The sequence below is a fragment of the Pristis pectinata genome, chromosome 9 (genome assembly GCF_009764475.1).
Source record: "Pristis pectinata isolate sPriPec2 chromosome 9, sPriPec2.1.pri, whole genome shotgun sequence".
Lineage (NCBI taxonomy): Eukaryota > Metazoa > Chordata > Chondrichthyes > Rhinopristiformes > Pristidae > Pristis > Pristis pectinata.
The window spans coordinates 66,103,373-66,128,113 of record NC_067413.1 but is presented as its reverse complement, the minus strand read 5'-3'; the positions used below and the strand labels follow the sequence as shown (position 1 = coordinate 66,128,113).

The 24,741-nt window shown below is 41.7% G+C and overlaps 1 protein-coding gene across 5 annotated transcripts in view; it reads right to left on the bottom strand.

The window, feature by feature from the left end:
* trappc9 (trafficking protein particle complex subunit 9) overlaps window positions 1–24,741 on the bottom strand; it is a 460,625-nt gene that overhangs the window by 230,029 nt on the left and 205,855 nt on the right. For all 5 annotated transcript variants that reach the window (XM_052023166.1, XM_052023170.1, XM_052023167.1 and 2 more), the window contains one exon: window positions 12,284–12,439. In XM_052023166.1, coding sequence (XP_051879126.1) covers window positions 12,284–12,439 — 156 coding nt within the window. The remainder of the gene's footprint in view (window positions 1–12,283; window positions 12,440–24,741) is intronic.

The following is a 24,741-nucleotide window of genomic DNA, read 5'->3' as shown; positions in this document are numbered from 1 at the left end:
CTGCAGCTCTTGCTAGCTTTCTTCACTATCAACAATTCCACATATTGTAGTATCGCCCACAAACTTACTAACCATGCCCTGTTCATTCTCATCCAAATCGCTTATATAAATAATGAATAATAAAGGTTCCAGCACTAACTCCTGTGGCACACCACTAGTCACAGGCCTCCAATCCGAGAAACAACCAATCATCACCTTTGCTTCCTACCACGAAGCCAATTATGAATCCAATTAGCCAGCTCACCCAGGACCCCATGTGATGTAACCTTCCAAACTAGCCTTCGTGGTTGTCAAAGGCCTTACTAATGTCCAGATAGACAACATCCACCACCCTGCTCTCATCTATCCTCTTGGCCACCTCTTCGAAAAACTCAAGACATAAATTTTCCACACACAAAGCTGTGCTGACCATCTCGAATCAGACCTTGTCTATCCAAATGCTGGTAGATCCTGTCCCTCAGAATCCCCTCCAGTAACTTACCCACCACTGATTTCACACTCACCGGCCTATACTTGTCAGGCTTGTCTTTGCTGCCCTTCTTCAATAACAGTACAACATTAGCCACCCTCCATTTTTCTGGAATTTCACCTATGCCTTAAGGTGAAGCAAACATCTCTGCAAGGGTCTCCGCAATTTCTTCCTGAGTTTCCCACAAGGTCCGAAGATTCACTTGGTCAGGCCTGGGGATTCATCCACCTTAATGTCCTTTAAGGCTGCCAATAGCTCCTTCTTGACAATTCGTATGTGGTCTAAGACATCACAACTCATCTGCCTCAATTCCTTAGCATCCATGATATTCTCCACAGTAAGAACTGAGAGAAATACTCATTAAAAATCTCACCTATCTCCTGTGGCTTCACACATCGATGGCCATGCTGATCTTTAAGGGGACATATCCTCTCCTTAACCACAGTTTTACTCTTAATATTGCTGTAGAATCGCTTGGAATTTTCCTCAACCTTGACTGTCAGATCCATCTCATGCCCTCTTTCTGCCCTCCTGATTTCCCTCTTAAGGATACTCCTACACTTCTTCCACACAGAAAATTTGCTTGTTCCCAATTGCCTAAACCCGATGCATGCCTCCTCCTTTTACCTGACCGGAGCTTCAATACCTCTCATCAATCAGGTTTCCTAAACTTGTCAGCCTTGCCCTTCACCCAAACAGGAACATGCTGTCCCTGATATCAAACTTTTAAAAGCTTCCCACTTACTAGTCATCCCTTTACCTGCAAACAATCTCAGTCAATTGACCTCTGCAAGATCCCAGCTAATGCCTCCAAAATTGGCCCTGCCTCAGTTTAGGACCTCAGCCTGTGGACCAGTACAATCCTTCTCCATAACTATTTAAAAACTAACGGAATTCTGATTACTGGTCCCAAAGTGCTCCCCGACTGACACTTTAGTCACCACCTCGTTCCCTAAGGTCCAGTGTTGCACCCTCTCTAGTAGGGCTCACTATATGTTGATTAAGGAAACTTCGTTGGATACATTTAACAAACATGACCCAATCCAAGCCTTTTACACTATGGGTGGCCCAGTCACTATTAAGAAAGTTAAAATCTTCCACTTTTCCTACCCTATTTTTCTTACAACTATCTGCGATCTCCCTAACATCTGCTCCTCTAATTCCCCCTACTATTTGGGGTCTATACTACAGTCCCAAAGTAATCATTCCCATCTTGTTTCTAAGTTCTACCCATATAGCCTGACTGGACGATCCTCCAAGAATATCCCATCTAAATTTCTCAGTGAAGCACTTATAGGTTTAACAGAGCAAACTTTGATGCTATAATACGGATATTTCTCCCATTTCTAGTTGCTGACAAGGCCTTAAAAAGTTTGTTTAGATTTGCAAGTGGACAAATGGCAAATTATTGCAATATAACCCAGACTTGCACCTTTGAATATCGACAAGTGGATTTTCAATTTTAAATATGCCATGAGGGTATTATGGGACAATCAAAAGGAGAGCCACACAAATGATAATATATATTTACAAATAGTCATTTAGTATACAACATGGCAGGAGGGGGGTTTAGTCATCTTCTTGTTTTATTATACAAGAAAAACACCAAGGTGGGTGAAATATATGTGGGAAATAAAATGTTGAATGTTCTAAACAACTTAATTCTGAAATATATTACTTTATTTCTTTTTACCAGTTCATTGATATATAAAAATGTGCACTTTTAAAAATCACTTCTAATGATAAATAAATTTGAATCTATCATCTCTGATGCGTACACATTTCAATGCAATAGATTAAGCAAAGAAAAGTTTCTCTAAGCTAACTTGCTTCAGTTATTACAAAAAGTCTTCTATCACCCACAACACAAGTGGCTGCTTGACCTCATTGTGCCTGCTACTTAAAAATAGCTATCTGGATTAGATGGTATTTTGCACCCTCTTATTAGTCTGATAATATAAAAATGCAATTATCATATTTGTCTTAAAATCACAATTCCAACTGATGCAAAATGCCTTCATCTGAAAAATACTCAAATCTTTTAATGGTGACAGAAGTAGTTACTCTGATAGCAATTAACAAGTTTCTTAACCAATACATATCAGACCTAATTACTACACAGATAATTTCTGTGCATTTGTACAGTAATTCCTTTGTATTCATACTATTTCAGATTTGTTTTCTCACTGGGGTAGGGTGTAGCAGTAGGAGACTCCTTCATGCTGCCTATTTTCTTCTGTTGTTATCCTTCAGTCTGGCATTACTCATCGGCCTGACCAAGTAAATAGATGGCAGCTTTCCTTTTCTGAAGGACATTAATGAACCATTTTTATGACAATTCAATAGATTTATGGTTGTCATTACTGATACCAGATTTTTACTTACAGATATTTGTTTAATTAGTTGAATTTAAGTTCCTCACTTCTGTTGCAGATATTGAAATTAGGCCTTTGTATCAATAACAGCACCTTCTTAACCACAATGCTTCTATACCCTTGCTCAATACAAAGAAGGAAAATTAGTTGTAGCATTGAATCAGCACTAATCTGCCTGCTCTGAATGTTTTCGACAGTAATTAATTTACCAAAATATCAAAAGAAGTTATGTCAAATAAATGCACACCTTTCAGAAACCCAAAGGGAATTCATAGCACCAAAAGACTGGTCATTACAAATTCTTCCAGCTAAATAAACGATATAAATGAGCAACTGTACAACACTTGTTAACGGAAGAATCTATATTACCTAACAAATCAATATGAAATCTTTGTGCTGACTGTTCATTGAATTTGCAGAGCACAAATACTACCAGATAACAAAAGGCTACAAGTTATAAATAAAATTTATACCAGGTGATATAACTTTTGCCTTTACAATGATGTTATAGAGACAATCAAAACCACTGTTCCATTGTTGCACCATATATCTTGTCTAGAAGTAAACGCGCATTAATATTGGAAACAATATTAGATCTATTTATGGGACAACAACATAGAAGAAACTCCAATTCACTTTCTAATCTTACCTATGGTTCACTGAAAATCTTACTACAATCATTTTGCACAGTCCTGATGCAAAAATAGCAGGTAACAAAGTACAGTCCCACTGCCTGAAATTAATGGACAACAGAAAACAGCTAAAATTGAGCAAAAATGATGTTATCAAATAGGAGGGGAACAGAACCACCTTATAATCCTGGAGTTACTATTACCAACTGACATTCAGTTAAACTTATAGGGTTACTTTGCAAAAGGCTCTTAAGCATATGTGAATTTTTTGAACTTTGTGTTAATATAAATTAACTATCAGATTCTATTTAATATGATGTGCCTTAGACTCTGTCTTTGGTGAAACAGCCAGTATAATCAAAGACCCCACCCACCCGGGACATTCTCTCTTCTCTCCTCTTCCATCGAGTAGAAGATACAAGAGCCTGAGGGCACATACCACCAGACTTAAGGACAGCTTCTACCCCACTGTGATAAAGACTATTGAACAGTTCCCTTATACGATGAGATGGACTATGACCTCACGATCTACCTTGTTGTGACCTTGCACCTTATTGCACTGCACTCTCTCTGTAGCTGTGACACTTTACTCTGTACTGTTATTGTTTTTACCTGTACTACATTAATGCATTCTGTACTAACTTAATGTAACTGCACTGTGTAATGAATTGACCTGTACAATTGGTATGCAAGACAAGTTTGTTCACTGTACCTCGGTACAAGTGACAATAATAAACCAATACACCAATACCAAAAATTATAAAAGCTCACATGATCAAGGTATAACAGACCTGATTTTAAATGTGTTTACATTCTAAAAACAAAACAGAATCAACGAAGATGACATTTAAGTTAATAAATAATATTGCTAACATGGTCAAGAGAAAGAAATACGGCTCAGTTACGCAAGTTAAATCAGACTGAACCATATAACAGGAGATACCTTCCAAACTACCTATCACTTAAGGCTTTTGCAATTGAAAACTTTGATTTGAAGTTAATTATAATCATCACCTGAGAGAAAAAGAATATGCAAAAGCACAGTTTCTGAAACAGAAAGCAAATCAAAATATAATTGCTGCATATGGCTGATTCACAGAACACAAAATTTAAAACTGGACATTTTGATTCACGCACTTTAGGCAAGCAATTTGGCATTTTGAGATTTGCATAACACAAGACATTTTTATATAAAATGGTAGTGCACAATCATTTAAAATCATATCCAGTCAATTAATTAAGAGTTTAGCACTGACCCTCATGACCAGATCACAGCAAGCCCCAATTTTATGCTTGCCTTTAGTGCAGAGAATTCAAGATTCTTCATATAGGAGCAATTAATCAAAAACTGATAACAAGGCACAATAAAATATTTTGAAGGGAGATGAAAATCTTGGTGAAAGAGGGGCTTTAAGGAGAGTTATGCAGCTGGTATTAGAGTTTCCTATTCTTTGATCATTCTGCTGATAACAGGCTATTAGATATTATGTCTTGGTAATGAAAAGTTCATCTTAGATTAAAGCCATAATGTAATTCAATGCCTATGACTCTGTTTATGGCAGAATGACTGAATGAGAAAGGATAGCAATACTTTCTTTGGAAAATAATGTAGTAACATACATGCCCAGTTGTTGTTATTGAAAGTATATGAATTTAGGCTACAAAAATACTATTACATGCAAAACAGAAAACCGTGGAAGGAGGTTGATCAGTTTGTTTTTATAAAAGCTTCCTTTCCTGCCATAAAGTAATTAAAGTGCATGGGAGAGGAGAACAGCAAATGACAAGAAACTGAATGAAAAACAATTGATAAAGAATAGGGAAATTGAAGTCTAATAGGTGATGCATTTCCCAAGTATCACCATTGACAGTGAAAAACTTCAAAAAGAGCTTTGGCGATCCTTACAGGAAGTTTTTGTAACAGTGTTTCTTAAGTGTTTTAACAATAGGTACTGAAAGGTGAAGGAGATGCTAAGACGTTCCATAATTATTGAGGTCATCTGGAGCACAATTTGATGGATAACATGTTAGGAATTCTGGACTACAGAGAAGTTGGAAGTTCCAAGATTGTTTTAGTACACAAGCAAGATAGGACTCCAAATGGCTAAAATTCCTACAAAAATGACATGGCAGAATCAGTTGTTTGCAGTTGGTGAAAGGTAAGGATTATCAACAATTGAGCCAGCCATGATTGCTCTGTTGTGGGAAACTGCATACTTGTTTACAGCCACATTATTCCTTTATTTCAAATGTGTTGCAACTCAGAAATATGGTTTGCTGTGGGATCTGCAGAAGGTTGCAGTCAATTAACTGAACTAATTGCATCTACCTAACATTAGATTATGCTTGGGGAAAGACTCCAGACTCTGGAGCCTAATCTGCTGAATGTATAACTGCTAATAAATGGGTGAAGGGATGCAGGAATCAACAGTGGCCACTCATTCATTTCCCCCGTCCTTAATTTAGGAAATTTTTATCACTATAAAAAAAGCACACTGATCTCCACCGCTGATGCCTTTCAAACTTCTTCCCATGCCGTTTTATCTTTGAAGAGACAGCAGGACTCCACTTATTACTGAGATCCATTACCATTAGTCTGTGCAGCCTTCAAAATTGCTTCAAAATGCATCAACATTTTCAAATCAGCATTCATATCAAACTAAATGCAATTAATAGAAGTGAAATCTGTTAGCATTTGGTGGACATTTGCCTTTGTTAAAATCTTGCAGGATCAATGGTGCCAATAATCCTAAACAAAGCTGGCAAAATAAAACCAACCTCCCAAGATGCTACTCCTGAAAGTGCTTTGTATGCTAAGAAGGCTGAGATATTATAATGAAGAGAGTGGAAAAGGGATTAAGTACATAATTAAAAGATCAGAATGAACAGCATGTGCCCTGAATTTGATGATGATCCTGGATAAAGTAAAGCTGTTACACCAAGAACACGGGACAGGAGGTACATCTTCTAAAGAGTCTTTCAGCATTATCTGTGATGACAGCAGTGTCTAAATGAGACCACACACATAGGACGGTATAAATATGGAAAGCAAACCTTGTGTAAGGATAACACATGATCTGTGACTGCTGGAACAAAATGAACTTGTACTATGAAGTCACTCATTGCAGAGGTTTAGGGGGAATGGAAAAAACGACACAGAATGAAGATTTTTTTTTACAAAGCTATGAGATGTAACAAGGTGAGCTGCTTAAAGAAGAAAGTGAAGACGTCAACCGACAGCAGCTCTAAATTTGCCTTCTATCAAGAAATAAAATATTATTGTTCCATAGAGAACAAATAAAACAGCAGAGGCTGAAATCGGAACCAAAAACAGAAAATGCTGGATGAACTCAGCTAGTCAAGCAACATCTGTGGAAAAAGAAACCAGTTAACATTTCAGGTCAGGGAGCCTTCCTTGGAACTGGGAGGGTTTTTAGTTTTCAAGACAAGTGGGGGTAGGAATGAGGTGTAACAGAAAAGATTGAAGGTCCTCCCCAGAGTATGGTAGAGTTTCATTCCTGTGAACTGTTCATAACCCAAACAGTTTGTAAGTTTAAAAAGCAGGTAGAAAAAAAAACTTCAGAGGCTTCATGGGTTTCACTTCGGAAGACGTCAGGACTTCGGAGCAGATAAGTTTTTTCTTTTATTTTTAATAGGGTTTTTATTATAAGGGTTAGATTTTAAGGTTCTTTTTTAAGTTGCTTTATAAGTCTTTAATCGGGAATAGTGAGGGCTGGACTGAGCAGGCGTGTGACGTCAGCAGGTAAGGCGCGGGCAGTTTAAAAAGCAAACCGCCATATCCAGCGGGCAGCGTCGGAGCGGGCAGCAGAGTGAGAGTGAGTAGAGTGGTCAGGCTTTGGCTCAAGGGGCTTAGGCGTAAAGGGGCAAGGCAGGTGAGTAGCTGGTAGGTAGGTAAAGGTTAGGTTTGCCTGTTATCAGTTATAAATTTTTAAGTCGGAAAAACTAGGGGGAAAAGAAAGAATAAGTTCAGATGGAGGACATGGTGGTATGCTGCAGCTGCTTGATGTGGGAGCTCGTGGACCTTGCTGCGGTCCACGATGACCACATCTGCAGTAAGTGCTTGAGGCTGGAGGAACTTCGGCTCAAAATTGATAAGCTGGAGTTGCAGCTTCAAACACTGCACAGCATCAGGGAGGGGGAGAGTTATGTCGATACTGTACATCAGGAGACGTTCACCTCCCTTAGAGCAGGTACTATTGGAGTCCAGGAAGTAGATAGAATGGTGACTGTCAGGGGAGGGAAAAGGAAACAGAAAACGAACAGGCAGATAGAGCAGAGGACCCCAGAGGCTGTTCCCCTCAGTAACAGGTTTTCCGCTTTGGAGGCTGTTGAGGGAGATGACCTGCCGGGGCCTAGCAGCAGTAGCCAGGTCTATGGCACTGGGACCAGTCCTGCTGCTCAGAAGGGAAGGGAGGAGAAGAGGAAGGCAGTAGTGATAGGGGACTTGATAGTCAGGGAAACAGATAGGAGGTTCTGTGGCAGTAAGCATGAATCCCGGATGGTATGTTGCCTCCCAGATGCCAGGGTCCGGGATGTCACTGATCGGGTCCACAGGATTCTAGAGCGGGAGGGAGAACAGCCAGAAGTCGTGGTTCATGTTGGTACCAACGACATAGGTGGGAAGAGGGATGAGGTCCTGTAAAGTGAGGTTAGTGAGCTAGGCAGAAGGCTGAACAACAGGACCTCGAGGATAGCGATCTCGGGATTGCTGCCAGTGCCACGCGATAGTGAAGGGAGGAATAGGAAGAGATGGCAAATAAATGCATGGCTGAGAAGTTGGTGCAGGAGGGAGGGTTTTAGATTTTTGGATCATTAGGATCTCTTCTGGGGAAGGTGGGACCTATAGAGAGAGGACGGGTTACACCCGAACCTGAGGGGGGCCAATATCCTTGCGGCCAGGTTTGCTAGGGTGGTTCAGGAGGGTTTAAACTAGATTGCAGTGGGGAAGGGAACCGGAGGAGTAGGTCAGAGGAAGAAGGGGATGGGGAAAAAGTCAGATCTGACAGGTAGAGAGGCTATGAGGAAGGAGAAGCAGAGTACAGGCTATAAAAGTAGTAAGGTGGATGGGCAAAGTGCATTTACTTAAATGCAAGCATCATCAGGAATAAGGGAGATGAACTGAGAGCTTGGATAAGTACATGGGACTATGATATTGTGGCTATTACAGAGACATCGCTGACATCAGGGCAGGAATGAATATTGAATATTCCTGGTTTTCAGTGTTTTAAAAGGGATAGGGAGGTGGGGAGAAGAGGAGGAGGGGTGGCGATACCGGTCAGGGACACTGTTACAGCTGCAGAAAGGGTAGATAATGTAGAAGGATCCTCTCTAGAGTCAATATGGGTGGAAGTTAGGAACAAGAAGGGGCAGTTACCCTTCTGAGAGTATTCTATAGGCCCCCCGGTAGCAGTAGGGATACTGAGGAGCAGATTGGGAGGCAGTTTTTGGAAAGATGCAAAAATAACAGTGTTATTATAATGGGAGACTTCAACTTTCCAAATATTGATTGGCACCTACTTAGTGCCAAGGATTTAGACCGGGCGCTGTTTGTTAGGTGTGTCCAGGACGGATTCCTGACACAGTATGTCGACAGGCCGACTGGAGGGAATGCCATATTAGATCTAGTTTTAGGTAATGAACCGGGACAGGTGACAGATCTATCGGTGGGTGAGCATTTGGGGGACAGTGACCATTGCTCCATAACCTTTAGAATTGTCATGGACAGGGATAGGAGCAAAGAGGACGGGAAGATATTTAATTGGGGAAAGGCGAATTATGAGGCTATAAGGCGAGAACTTCAGAGTGTAAATTGGGATGACATTTTTGAAGGGAAATGTACTATGGAGATGTGGTCGATGTTCAGGGATCTTTTGCAGGATGTTAGGGATAAATTTGTCCCGGTGAGGCAGAGGAGGAATGGTAGGGTGAAGGAACCGTGGGTGACGAAAGAGGTGGAACAACTAGTTAGGAAGAAGGCGGCAGCATACATAAGGTGTAAGCAGCAAGGATCGGTCAGGGCTCATGAGGAATATAGAGCAGCGAGGAAGGAACTTAAGGGCTGAGGAAAGCGAGAAGGGGACATGAAAAGTCTTTGGCAAGTAGGGTTAAGGAGAATCCCAAGGCTTTTTTCTCGTACGTGAAGAGCAGAAGAATGGCTAGGGTAAAGGTAAGTCCAATTAAAGACAAAGGTGGGAGGATCTGCCTGGAAGCTGTGGAAGTGGGTGAGGTTCTCACTGAATACTTCTCTTCAGTATTCACCAAGGAGAGGGGTCTTGATGATGCTGAGGACAGTGTTGGTGAGGGTAATGTTCCAGAGTATGCAGATATTAAGAGAGAGGATGTGTTGGGGTTGTTAGAAAGTCCCCAGGGCCTGACAGAATATTCCCCAGGCTGCTTTGTGAGGCGAGGGAGGAGATTGCTGAACCGTTGGTTAGGATCTTTGAGTCCTCGTTGTCCACGGGGATGGTACCGGAGGATTGGAGGGTGGCGAATGTTGTCCCCTTATTCAAGAAAGGTAATATAGTCCAGGGAATTACAGGCCAGTGAGCCTTACATCTGCGGTGGGTAAGCTGTTAGAAAGGATTCTAAGAGATAGGATCTATGAGCATTTAGAGATTCATGGACCAATTAGGGATAGCTAGCATGGCTTCGTGAAGGGAAGATCTTGCCTCACAAGCCTGATAGGGTTCTTTAAGGAGGTGACCAGGAAGATTGATGAGGGTAGTGCAGTGGATGTGGTCTACATGGATTTTAGTAAGGCGTTTGACAAGGTTCCGCATGGTAGGCTTCTTCAGAAGGTCAGAGGCCAAGGGATCCAGGGAGGCTTGGCCATGTGGATTCAGAATTGGTTTGCCTCTAGAAAGCAGAGGATTGTGGTGGAGGGAATGCATTCGGATTGGAGGGCTGTGACTAGTGGTGTCCCACAGGGATCGGTTCTGGGACCTCTACTTTTTGTGATATTTATTAATGACTTAGATGAGGGGGTGGAAGGGTGGGTTAGCAAGTTTGCAGATGACACAAAGATTGGTGGTGTTGTGGATAGCGTGGAGGGCTGTCGAAGCTTGCAGAGGGATATTGATAGGATGCAGAGCTGGGCTGACAAGTGGCAGATGGAGTTCAATCCGGGGAAGTGTGAGATTGTACACTTTGGAAGGACAAACTCCAAGGCGGAGTACAAGGTAAATGGCAGGATTCTGGGCAGTGTGGAGGAGCAGAGGGATCTGGGGGTTCATATCCACAGATCACTGAAAGTTGCCTCACAGGTAGATAGGGTAGTTAAGACAGTTTATGGGATGTTAGCTTTCATAAATTGGGGGATCGAGTTTAAGAGCCGCGAAGTGCTGATGCAGCTTTACAAAACTCTGGTTAGACCACACTTAGAGTACTGTGTCCAGTTCTGGTCACCGCATTATAGGAAGGATGTGGAGGCGTTGGAAAGGGTGCAGAGGAGATTTACCAGGATGCTGCCTGGATTAGAGAGTATGGATTATGAGGAGAGACTAAAGGAGCTAGGGCTGTTCTCATTGGAGAGAAGGAAGGTGAGGGGAGAGATGACAGACGTATACAAGATATTGAGAGGAATAGAGTGGACAGCCAGCACCTCTTTCCCAGGGCACCAATGCTCAAAACAAGAGGACATGGCTTTAAGGTAATAGGTGGGAAGTTCAAGGGAGATGTCAGAGGGAGGTTTTTCACCCAGAGAGTGGTTGGTGCATGGAATGCGCTGCCTGGGGTGGTGGTGGAGGCTGATACATTGGACAAGTTCAAGAGATTGTTAGATAAGCATATGGAGGAATTTAAGATAAAAGGATATGTGAGAGGAAGGGGTTAGATAGTCTTAGGTGTGGTTTGAAGGGCAGCACAACATGGTGGGCCGAAGGTCCTGTATTGTGCTGTCTGGTTCTAAGGTAAGTCGGAAATGCAGCCGCAAACCAAGTTCCCACACGGCAGGAGATACCCACAGCAGCAGGCAAAACCATCCCGCTGGTCTCCCAAACGCTCGTTTGGATATACAAGCTGGACATAAGTCAGGTGTTCATAAGATGGGGAGGACCTGTATATGGATATTGGTCAAGACAAATCTGGTGATAAGGAGCACAAGTACTTATCTTTATGAAGACAAAGGGCAAGAAACAACGCAAGAAAGGAGCACAAGCAGAATGATAGGAAACAATGAGACAGCAATTAATCTTAAATGTGGCATAGCTTGATGTGCAAAGTCTCAGATTCACATTTGTTAGCTGTCTGTTTAGAAATAAGGGGTTACCTATTTCAGATAGAAACCGGACAATTTTCCTTCTCCCAAGTGAGTCACAACTCCATCCTTAAGCCAGAGGTAGACAAATTCTTTGTAAACAAGGGAGTGAAAGGTTACTATGCATAAGCAGGAGTGCAGATCTGAGGTTGCAGTCAGATCAGCATGATCTTGTTGAATGTGGAGCATGATCAAGCCAGGTGGTCTATTCCCGCTCATTAATCATACACTCATGTTTATATGTCTAATAATGAGTGAGTGATATTCTTTTGGAAAGTTCAAAGTGTACACAATATACCCTGTATCGTTGCATTACTTGCAGAAACAACAAGCGTTGGTACATTAATAGCAAAAAAATAAACTGGTGAAAGATCTCAACGTGAAACGTCAACACATCCCTTCTGCCTCCACAGATGCTGCTTGACCTGAGTTTTTCCAGCAATTTATTTTTTGCTCCAGATTCCAGCACCTGCAGTCTCTTGCTTCTGCTCAGTACTTTAATATTTATGTTTGAACATTGAGAAAGGATATGATCTTCCAGCTGATGTTCAATTTGTTGTTGATCTCTATAGCCTGAGCATGGCTCCGTTCCTCTTCAATCTGCTTTTGGTTTTCTGCACACATTTCACCTGCAGTGCTGGACGCTGGAAGAGTTTCAAATTTGAACTTGTTGACTTGTATGGCCATTCTGCAAGATAAGTATCAAACAAACTCTTACAATAATGCAATCATATCAATATTGAGAAAATTTAATAACAAAGTAAAAGCAAAAGAACTGTCGATGCTGGAAATCTGAAATAAAAACAGAAAATGCAGTAAGCACTCAGAAGGTCAGGCAGAAAGAGAAAAGGTTAATATTTAGGGTCCAGGATCCTTCAACAGAACTGGAAAGAGACAAAAATTGTTTTAGGCAGTAGAAAAGGTGTGGGTAAGGATGAGCAGAACAAAAGGAATATTTTGGATAGGATTGGAACAGATTACCTAAACTGGCAACTAAGGAGCAGTTAAAATCAGATTCAGCCTCTTTGTCTGGGTAATGTGTTGCTAATGATGAGGCTAAAAAGGAGATCAGACTATACTAAAGAGAAAGTAAAACTAAAAACTAAGCCAAAAAGATGCATACAGAAATGGCCAGTTCTGAGACAGAAAGAAAGAGTCAGTTACCTAAAGCTGGAAAATTCTATATTGAGTTCTGTCAGCTGCAACCTACCCAGACAGAAAATGAGGTGTTGTTCTTCAAGTTTGCCTCATTGTTACAATGCAGGATGCCACAGACAAGGGTGGCGCTGTTGTAGTCTGGCGAACTAACCCCTTTCTTGCAGAAGCCAAGTGTCGGTTCTCAGACACATCCACATAGCCCCCTCTGGACCATGACCCAAACATCAAGACATTATCACCCACACGCCCATGGACCTCATTTCTGAGGAAGATCATCCCTTCACAGCTTCCGACCCTGTAGTGCTCCAGACTCGCATCGTCTGTTTCTACCTTCTGCATAAACAGGACATATCAGGGAGATACATTGTTTCAGTTTGCTTTTGCCCAACCAAACTTATTCCTTCCATCCTTTCTCCCCTGGTCCAGTCCTTCCCACCTAGATCTGTGGCACTCCTCCACCATTTTGACAGTTTCCATTTCCCTTATTCTAACCAGTTCAGCTTCACCATAATCCCTCTACACCTCCATCCCACATCAACAGAAGCTGAGGGCCATCAGTTTCATCCTTGAACAGAGGCACAACCAGATTCTCTCCACCAGTACACTCATCTACCTGGCTGAACTTAACCTCACATTAAACAACTTCTTCAATTCCACTCACTTTCTCCAGACCAATGGGGTAGGTACGGGAATTCACCTGGGCCCAAGCTATGGTTATCTTTTTGTAGAATAAGTAGAACAGTCTTTGTTTTTGCACCCCACCCCACCCCCCCAACATACACACAAAGCTATTCCAGTATATCGAAGACTGCACTGGTGCTGCTTGTTGCACACAAACAGAACTCAAAAAATTCATTACTTTTGCTGCCAATTTTCTTCTGGTTCTCACCTTCACTTGGTCTCTGTCTCTTCCCTTCTTTTTGAGGATATCTCCATCTCAATGGATAAGCTATCCACAAGCATCCATTACAAGCCTAAAGACTCCCACAGCTATATTGACCATACTTCCTCCCACCCTGCCTCCTGCAGGGACTCCATTCCATTCTACCAGTTCTTCCATCTCCATCACAATTACTTTGACAATGTGACATTCCACACTGGTGCCTCTTAAATATCTTCCTCCTTCCTGAACCATGACTTCGCCTCTACCATAGTGGACAGAATCCTAGACAGCATCTTACCTATTTCCTGCACCTCTGCTCTCACTCCTCCTCCTGCTGGACAGAGAAAAACAGAGTTGCCCTGATCCTTACTTTCCTCCGTACAACCTCTGCATTCGATGCATAATCCATTTCCATTTTTACCAGCTCCAATATTCCACCACCAGATACTGTATATGTTGCCCTCCACTTGCCTTTTATCATTTTGAAAGGATCGCTCCCTTCATGGCTCTCTGCTGTCCCAGTTTACTACTCTTAAGTTATGAAGGAGACACAACAGCTATCTTCCTTCTCTTCCCTTCCCATAATCCAGGATGCAGTCTTTCAAGATGAATTAGCAAGTCACTTGCACTTCTTCCAATCTAGTTCACTGCATTCAGAATTCACAATGTGGCCTCATCTACATTGGAGCAGCCAAATACAGACCGGGTTATTGCTTTGCAAACACAGGAGTGACCAGGAACTTCTGGTTGTCTTCCATTTTAATTCACCATTCTTCTGTCACTCGTTTATTCTAGCACCTCATATTCCTCTTGGGTAGTCTGCAACTTGATGGCACGAACATTGAATTCTCCAGTTTCAGGTAAACTGCTCCCTTTTGCCCCTTTTCTCTCTCATCCCAATCCACCCAGTTCTTCCTACACCCACTTCAGCCCCCCATCACCTTGTTTCTTTCCCTTCCTCCAGCCACTCCATCTGCCCATTACCTGCACGCTCCTTTCACTGGACTCCCATCCCCTACTGTTCCCATCTGCACACTCATAAGACCAAAAGATATAAGAGCAGAATCAGGCCATTCGGCCCATCGAATCTGCACCGCCATTCAATCATGGCTGATTTTTTCAACCCCAATCTCCCGCCTTCTCCCCATAACCCTTAACGTCATTACCAATCAAGAACCTATCAATCTCTGCCTTAAATACACTCAATGACTTGGCCTCCACAGCCCTCTGTGGCAACGAATTCCACATTCACCTCCCTCTGGCTGAAGAAATTCCTCCTCATCTCCGTCTTAAAGGGATGTCCTTTTATTCTGAGGCTGTGCCCTCGGACCCTAGACTCTCCTACAAATGGAAATATCCTCTCCGCAATCTGCTTTATCCAGTCCTTTGAGTACCTTGAAGATTTCAATCAGATCTCCCCTCATTCTTCTGAACTCCATCAAGTACAGGCCCAGAGACATCAAACGTTCCTCATACATTAAGCCTTTCATTCCTAGGGTCATTTTTGTGAACCTCCTCTGGAACCTCTGCAGGGCCAGCACATCTTTCCTTGGCTACAGGGCCCAAAAAATCATTCACAATATTCCAAATGCAGTCTGACCAACTCCTTATAAAACCTCAGCAGTACATCCTTGCTCTTATGTTCTAGTCCTCTCTAAATGAATGTTAACATTGCATTTGCCTTCTTGACTACTGACTCAGCTTGCAAGTTAACAAGGGAATCCCGAACAAGAACTCCCAAGTCCCTTTGCACCTCCAATTTCTGAATTCTCTCCCCATTTAGAAAATAGTCTACACCTTTATTTTTCCCACCGAAGTGCATAACCTCACACTTCCTACGGTGTATTCCATCTGCCACCTCTTTGCCCACTCTCTCAACCCTGTCCATCCCACCTCCCTTATTTGGTTCCATTCTCCACCTTCCTCTTCTGTCAAACTCCACCATCTGCTAACCTTTGTCACCTCCACCTACCATCTTCCACTGTTCCCTCCACTATCTGCCTATCACTCCTCCTCACCCAGATCCATCTACCACTTGCCAGCTCTTGCTCTACCCATTCTCCTCACCTCTTTATATTGGCTATCTTCCCTCTGTCTTTCGGTCCAAATGTAGAGTCTTAACCCAAAACATCGACTGTCCTTTTCCCCTCCACCAGTGTGTTTCTCCAGCAGTTTGTTTGTTGCGACATCAAATTGGTTAGCAAATGTTACAGAATTAACACATCATCTTTTACTGCTGGATTCAGCAAGTAAGCAAAACTGAACAACCCACTTGAAAGAAATATAAAATTCCCAAAGTATGTCAGTTTAGAGTTGTCCTGAATTTAAATTTGTCATGTGAAGATCGACAAAATAGTCATTGACTTGATCTAACCTAGAAATGAGATACATGCAACACTCCAAGTTGGTATAAAAGAAAGTTATAAGTACACAAAAGAACAGTGCTGAATAAAAAAATTACTATAGGAAGTTGTGAATACTAAAACCAGGATTTATCTTTGAGTGAGAGATACTTAGTCACTGAATATATTCAAGGCTGAGAACAAAAGATTTTTTATGTACCGAAGGAGCAAGAAGAAAGCCTGACTGCAGAGTGGGCAAGGTACAGGATTAGTTGCAACCTTATTCAATGGCAGGACAGGTCACAGAGCCACTGCTTACTATACCTTCTATTATTTATGTTCTTTTGTTCCTATAATTTCAGCAATTATTTTAATTTAACATCTGAGGTAGTTACTGCTCATAATTTTATATTCTAAAGAGGCTATTTTAGTGCTTACTTCTTTGTAAAACTAATTCCAAATTATTTTGAATTGAATATAAATTTAGATAAATTATATTCACTTTAGATAGAAATTGTAAATGAGATTTTAATTTGATTCCAATTGCTTCCTTATTCAAGACAACCATTTTAAGCCACAACCTCCATGCAAGGTTCAGTAAATTAAATGCATGCTGAGTAATTTAAAGGGTTGTTGAGTGAAAATTACACTAATTCAGTTTAATACTGTTCTCCTGAAAAACTCCTGATAGTCACCTACATTCATTTCCCAATCAAAAGGCTGTTCAGAGAGAAATAACTTCTAATGGATGGGCAATATGTTAATAACGCAATTAATTGATTTTCCAAATAATTATTGAAGCCAGCTGAATTTATATTTACATTAAAATCAAAGTAGAATCAAATCTAGTTGCTATTTAAATACAGTAGCCTCATTTTCAGTTTTGATTAAGCATCTAATCTTTTTCTTTAAAGACAGTCATGGGCAGATTGTTCTGAAATAGGCCATCAAAAAAGATTTAAAATAAAAAACACTAATAAAAATAATTAATATTTAAAATAACCATAGAAAGAGAAAATGGGAGCTGTTGGCTTCTCAGCCATTTAAGCCTGTTCTTCCATTCAAAATAATCATGGCTCATCATCTATCTTTCTCACCCAATACCCCTTGCATCTTTTGCAATTTGAAATGTATTCATCTGTTCCTTAGAAAGGTTCAATGACTTTGTATACACAATCCAATGTGCAAACTCATTCCACATAGCCATCACTCTCAGAGAAGAAATCTCTCCTCATCTCAGACTTAATATGATAGCGCTGCACAGGGCGGAGAGGAGGTTCATGAGGAGGTTGTCTGAAATGGAGCATTTCAGTTATGAGGAGAGACTGGAGAGGCCAGGTGCATTTTCCCTGGAACATAGGAGATTAAGAAGAGGCATAACTGAGGTATATAAAATTATGAGGGTCGACTGCAGGAAACTATTCCTCATGTCAGAAGTAGATCAAGCTAGAGGACAGAGATTTAGGATAACAGGCAAGAGATTTGGAGGAGATGTGAGGGGACCTTCTTCACCCAGAGAGTGGCAAGTACCTGGAATACATTGCCTCCAAGTGGTTGAAACAGAGTTGCTGACAACATCTAAGAAGTGTCTAGATGACCACTTGGAACAGAAGGCTATAAGCCAGGTGCTGGAAGATGGGATTGATACGGATAAGTTCCCATGGGTTGGCGAGGACAGGGTAGGCTGGATGGCCTGCTTCCATGTGGTATGACTACTATTGTACAACCTTTTGCCTCATAAACTGATAATACACTGTACTAATAAAGATAGCAAAGCACTCAGACCATTTTTCAACAAGACCAATGACACTCTTCAAATGAATGGGACCACCAGCCTTGCCTGGTGTAAAACTGACATCCAGACCCTCTCTTTCCTGTGTCACTGAACTCCATTGAGCTCAATGATGAGTCAAGCAGAGGAACAAACAGCCAGATATCTTGAATCTGGTCCAGCACATCTGCCTTTCACAGGGAACCAGCAATCAGTCATCACAATTTGGGACAATATTGACCAATTATTTTTCCAAATACTGCCACAATTACAAATTGTAAACACAATTAACTACTTCCAAGCATTACAAGGTTAATGTAAATTCAAGCAGCTTTTACTATTTAAAATAACACAAAACTAGACACTGGATTAAGATATGCTTCATATTCAATTCACTATAATTATTTTTATTTATAAATAAGGAATCCCTGATAACTCACTCACATCAAAAGCCTCTTTGTTCCCCAGACAGAAGAGGTAGAATTGTCCTGTTCTAACCAACATATTCCTTCTATTGTTATTGTACATTCAGCAATTGGCAAATGGGTGCTTATTGTCCATTCAGCCTCATGTTGATCCAGCAGGGCCCTGCTGTGACACTGTGCTCATCAAGTTCAGCAGCAAGCAAATTTTCCTGGCCTTTGACTTGGTGGACAGCCTCCACTGCAATCTATGCAGTGTGCACCTGGACTGCAGGAATGGCAGAAGACCTGTGCTTCAGCAAGATCCCAGGAGATGGTGTTGGGTCTCTTCAAGAGCATCAAGGTGGATAAATTCCCAGGGCCTTATGAGATCTATCCCAGTTATTAAGAGAGGAGATTGCTGGAGCTTTAACAAAGACCTTTGTATCCTCTCTAGCCACAGGCAAGGTCCCTGGAGGACTGGAGAGTAGCCAACGTTGTTCCTTTGTTCAGAAGGGAAATAGGGATAATCCAGGAAATTATAGGCTGATGAGCCTCACATCAGTAATAGGGAAGCTATTGGAGGATTCTGAGAGATATAATTTATTCACAGGTGGAAGAACATGGGCTAATTAGGATCAGTCACTATGGCTTTGAGAGGGTCAGGTCAAGTCTTACAAACTTGATTGAGTTTTTTTTTGGACAATGTGACCAAGGTGATTGATGAGGGTAGAGCAGTGGATATTGTCTACATGGACTTTAATAAGGTGTTTGACAAGGTCCCTCATGGTAGGTTGATCAGGAAGACAAAAATGCATGGGATCCACAGTTACTTGTAGCTTGGATTCAGAATTTGCTTGCCCATACAAGACAGAGGCCAGTGGTGGAAGGGCATTATTGTGTTGAAGATCTCTGACCAGTGGTTTTCCACAGGGATCAGTGATGGGACCTCTGTTGTTTGTGATAGATACAAATTACTTGGATGAAAATGTAGATGGGTTGGTTAGTAAGTTTGCAGACAACACAAAAATTAGTGGAGTTGTGGAGAGTGAAGGTGGTTGTCAAAGGATACAGCAGGATATAGATCAGTTATCATTATGGGCAGAGAAATGGCAGTAGGAGTTTAATCCGGGCAAGTGTGAGGTGTTACACTTTGGGAAGTCAAATGCAAGGGGAAAGTATATAGTTAATAGCAGGACCCTCAACAGAACTGATGTACAGAGGGATCTTGGGGTCCAAGGCCCTACATCCCTGAAAGTGGCAACGCATGCAGATAGAGTAGTAAAGGCAGCATATGGCATGCTTGCCTTCATCGCTAGGGACACAGAACATACGAGTCAGGAAGTCCTGATGCGGCTGATTAAAATTTTGATCAGGCTGCACTTGCAGTACTGCATGCAGTTCTGGTCACTCCATTACAGGAAGGATGTGGAAGCTTTGGAGAGAGTGCAGAAGAGGTTTACCAGGATGTTGCCTGGATTAGAGGGTATTAGCTACAAGGAGAGGTTGGACAAACTTGGATTATTTTCTCTGGAGCATCAGAGGCTGAGGGGAGACCTGAAAGAAGTTAATAAAATTATGAGAGGCAGACATTGGGTAGACAGCCAGAATCTTTTTTCCAGGGTAGAAATGTCAAATATTAGAGGGCATAGCTTTAAGGTCAGAGGGAGAAAGTTTAAAGGGGACAAGCAGGGCACGATTGTTGTTTTTTCTTTACAGGGAGAGAGCCGTAGACGCCAGGAATGCACTCTCAGGGGTGGTAGTGGAAGCAGATATGATAGTGGCATACAAGAGGCTGCAAGCTAGACACGTGAATAAGATAAGATTTCTTTATTTGGCACATGTACATCGAAATACAGTGAAATGCATCAATATGCAGGGAATGGAAGGATATGGGTATTATGCAGGCAGAAAGGGTTAATTCAACTTGGCACAGACACTGTGGGCCAAAGGGCCTGTCCCTGTGCTGTACTGTTCTACATTCTAATAGACGAGGGAGTTGAGCTCAGTGTGACCCTTGGAAAAGGGAGAGGATCATCTCACAGTGACCCCACCAATGATGGGGAGGATGAATGTGGCCTCTCCCCATTGAAACCAAGGGCAAGGAACTTGGGAGGAATACACTGCCTCAATTAGACCACAGAGGAATGGGGTTTGCCCATCTCACTCAGACCCCTCTTAAAATCATCAATGACCTGATTACAAGCAACTTGCAGCCAATGTGTATTATCATTGAGTTAATGGGAAATAATAGTAGTATTTACAGAGAATATAAGACCATAAGATGTAGGAGTAGAATTAAGGCACTCATCCCATCTAGTCTGGTCCACCATTCAATCATGGCTGATATTTATTTTCAACCCCATTCTCCTGTCTTCTCCTCATAACCCTTAACCCTCTCACCAATCAAGAACCTGTCAAACTCTGCCTTAAGTACATCCAATGACTTGGCCTCCACAGCCCTCTGTGGCAACAAATTCCACAGCTTCACCACCCTCTGGCTAAAGAAATTCCTTCATATCTCAGTTTTAAAGGCATGTTCCTTTATTCTGAGGCTATGCCCTTGGATCCTGGACTCTCCCACTAATGGAAACACCCTCTCCACATCCACTCTACCCAGGCCTTTCAGTATCCAGTAAGTTTCAATGAGATCTCCCTTCATCCTTCTGAACTCCAATGAGTACAGCCCCAGAGACAACAAACACTCCTCATAGGTTAAGCCTTTCCTTCCTGGGTTCACAAAGGGACTGTTCTGGAGGGACTATCCGACGAGGCCACATGGGTACAACTAAAGATAAAGAAAAGGGCCATCGGTTTGCTAGGGTTAGACTGTAGGCATCCCAATATTCAGCAGGAATTAGAAGAACAGATACGTAAGCAAATCACTTAACGGTGCAAGACAATAGGATTATAGTAGTGGCAGATTTTAACTTCCCAATATTGACTGGGATTGCCTCAATGCAAGGGGCTGGGGGCTGGTATGTGTTAAGTCCTTCCAAGAAAATTTTTTTGAGACAAGATCTACAGAGCCCTATTAGAGATGAGACAGTACTGGACGTTATCTTAGGAAGCAAAACTGGGTGGGTGGTGGAAGTGTCAGTGGGGGAACACTTTGGGAAAGTGACCAGAATTCTTTAAGCTTCAAGGTAGTTATGGCCCTGATACAGGGTGTCAACCTGAAACATTGACCATCCCTTTGCCTCCATAGATGCTGCCTGACCCGCTGAGTTTTTACAGCATTTTGATATTTTTGCCTGCATAGTTATAGGAAGGGATAAGATTGGTTGTTAAATTAAGGTCATGAATCAGGGAAAGGCTGATTTCAATAGCATGTGAAAACCTGGAAAAAAGTAAGAGGTTTTTGGGTAAAACAATAGCTGACAAATGGGAGTCTTTTTTTTAAATGAGTTGGTAAGAATTCAGGGCCAGCATGCTCCGGTAAGGTGAAAGGCAAAAATTGCAAGATTAGGGGAAAAAAATGAAACATTTTGGAAGGTACAGGCAACTGGGATCAAGAGAGTCTCGAGGAATGCAGAGTGCATAAAAACAGAATTTAAGAAATTAGGAGGGCAAAAGGGGGCCATGAAATATCCTTGGCAAGTAAGATTAAGGAGAATCCAAAGACATTCCATAAATATATTTGAAGGAAGTGGGTTGCCAGCGACCAAAGGGACCAAATATATGGAGCCAGGCGATGTCCAAGATGACCATCTTTCATCTGAAATCAGCAAGGGGTCACCAACGAGAAAAACATGGAAGATAGTGAGTTCAAAGAGGAGTACATAGATAATCTGGAGCAGGTCAGTATTAAAAAGGAGTGTCAGATGTCATGGATGCATATGGATTGATAAATCCCAAAGCTAAATAAGATCTTTCCGATGTTGTTATGGGAAGCAAGAGAGGGAGATAGCTAGGGCCCTGATGTAGATTTTTGCATCTTTGTTAACCACAGATGACTTGCCAGAAGACTGGAGGATAGTTAATTTTGTTCCTTTATTTGGGGAAAGTCAAAGGAAAAAGTCTGGTATGTAGGCCATTGAGCCTTATGTCAGTAATAGGGAAATTTTTGTGGAAGATCCTTAAGTTTAGTACTTCTGAGCATTTGGAAAGTCAGGGACTGATCAGGGATAGTCAGAATGGCTTTATGTGGGAGAAATCCTGCTTCACCAATGTGATTGAGTTTTTTGATAAGATAACTGAGAAGATTAATAAAGGCAGGGCAGTAGACATTGTCTATGTTGACTTTAGTAAGACACTTGACAAGGTTCCGCACGGTAGGGTGGTCCAGAAGGTTAAGGTACATGCACTATGACATGAACTGGCCAATTGGATCCAAAATTGGCTTGGTGAGAACAGACAGAATACAGTGGTGGAAAGATGCTTTTCTGACTGGAAGTCTGTGACCAGTATGTACTGCAGGAATAATTGCTGGGACCCTTTTGTTTGTGATATTTATTAATACTTGGATGTAATTGTAGGGGGTACGAATGGTAAGCAGATGACATGAAAATTGTTGGTGGTGTGGATAGTGAGGAAGGTCGAATAAGGCTATAGAATATAGATCTGATGGAATTTAATCCTGAAAAGTGCGAGGTGATGCATTTTGGGATGTCAAATAGGGGTAGGACATATATAGTTAATAATAGGGCACTAAGGAATGTTCATGAACAGAGAGACCTTGAGGTGCAAGTCCATAGTTCCCCAAAAGTGGCAATACAGGTCGATAGGTTGGTGAAGGTGGTATATGGCATGCTTGCCTTCATTGGGCAGACCATAGAATACAAAAGTTGGGACGTCATGCTGCAACTTTACAAAACTCTGGTTAGACCATTCTTGGAGTATTGTGTACAGTTCTAGTCACATTATAGGAAGGATATGATTACACTGGAGAGAGTGCAGAGGAAATTCACCAGGTTGTTGCCTGATTGGAGGACTTTAGTTATGGAGAGAGGTTGGATAGGCTTAGCAGGTTTTCCCTGGAGCAAAGGAGGTTGAGGATTGACTTGATAGGAGTATATAAAAGTACAAGGAGTATACATAGTATAAAAGATATTTGGGGAGGTACATAGATAGAAACAGCCAAGTTTCTATCTATGTACATGCCCAGATATCTTTTAAACATTGTAAATGTACTCTGGGAGCTTGTTCCATATACCCCCCACCTTCTGTGTGGAAAAATTTGCCCCTCAGGAGCCTTTTAAATGTGTCCCCTCTCACCTTAAATCTATACTCTCTAGTTTTAGACTCCCTTACCCTGGGAAAAAGACTATGACCATCCACCTTATCTACTCCCCACATGATTTTATGTATTTTCAGCCTCCTATGCTCCAGGGAAAAATGTCCCAGCCTGTCGAGCCATGGCCAAATGCAGGCAAATGGGACCAGCTCAGGTAGATGTCTTGGTCTGCATGGACGAGTTGAGCTGAAGGCCCTGTTTCTGCGCTGAAAAACTCAACAACTGGGATTCTAATTAGTGACTCTCTCATTAATATACATATTTTTTTTAAGAAAGCAGCTTCTCAGAATTTCCTCATGATCAATGCAAAATTCAGTGCTAAGAAACACTACCAGCACTCTTGTCATATAGTCTTCAGTCTGTGCTGATGAGGCCTGCACCACATGGGATTCACTTGCAAAGAAAGCTGCTGAACTTACTCAGCAGTTCACCACGGCAGTCACAGCACTTGCTGCAAGTGAAAGCAGCTGTAAAAAAAAAACAGCTCACAGTATTGGAGGGATGCGGCCCGTTAAGTGTGAGATTGTGATTAGGCACGAGTGCTGATGGTTAGAGATCGACTTTAGCAAATAATGAAGTGTGGTGATTTGATTTCAGTCTGGTGAGCTAGCAGGATATGACATCTTAACTTGTATTCACTGACCTTGACCACTCAAATAACTCAATGAATTTCTTGTGACCCTTCATCTGCGTCATTGCAGCACACGAACTAGTCTTTAACTCAACTGCTACTTGGCCCTACCTACTGCGTTCCCATTTTATATCCAGAGGGCTTCATGGCTATCTGGAAATGCAAGATCACTTTCCTAATTTTCAAATCCCACACAAGAGACACCAGTGCAGTCACTGAACATGTTGCTCTTCAATTGTATTGTGCTCTTCTTCAATGTTTCTCAGATCAGAGTCATTTCCAGAACCATTGTCAGCACCTGCTGCAGCCAAAATATACTTTATATTTAAGAGGTGTAGGTAGACCATTATATTGCAGTATTGTCATGGTTGGAGTTTGCTACACGTTCTCAAAAGCCTCTCATTGGCCGAACAAAAATAAAGGAAGGGAAACACATATTTCATTGCTAATTTCCAATGAATACAAGTTATCTTCGTGGCTTGGCTACATAGTCACAATTAGCAACAATTAAGAACCTTTTAAATATTTTCCTATATTTTATAATGTGTGTATGACAGAACCTTGAATT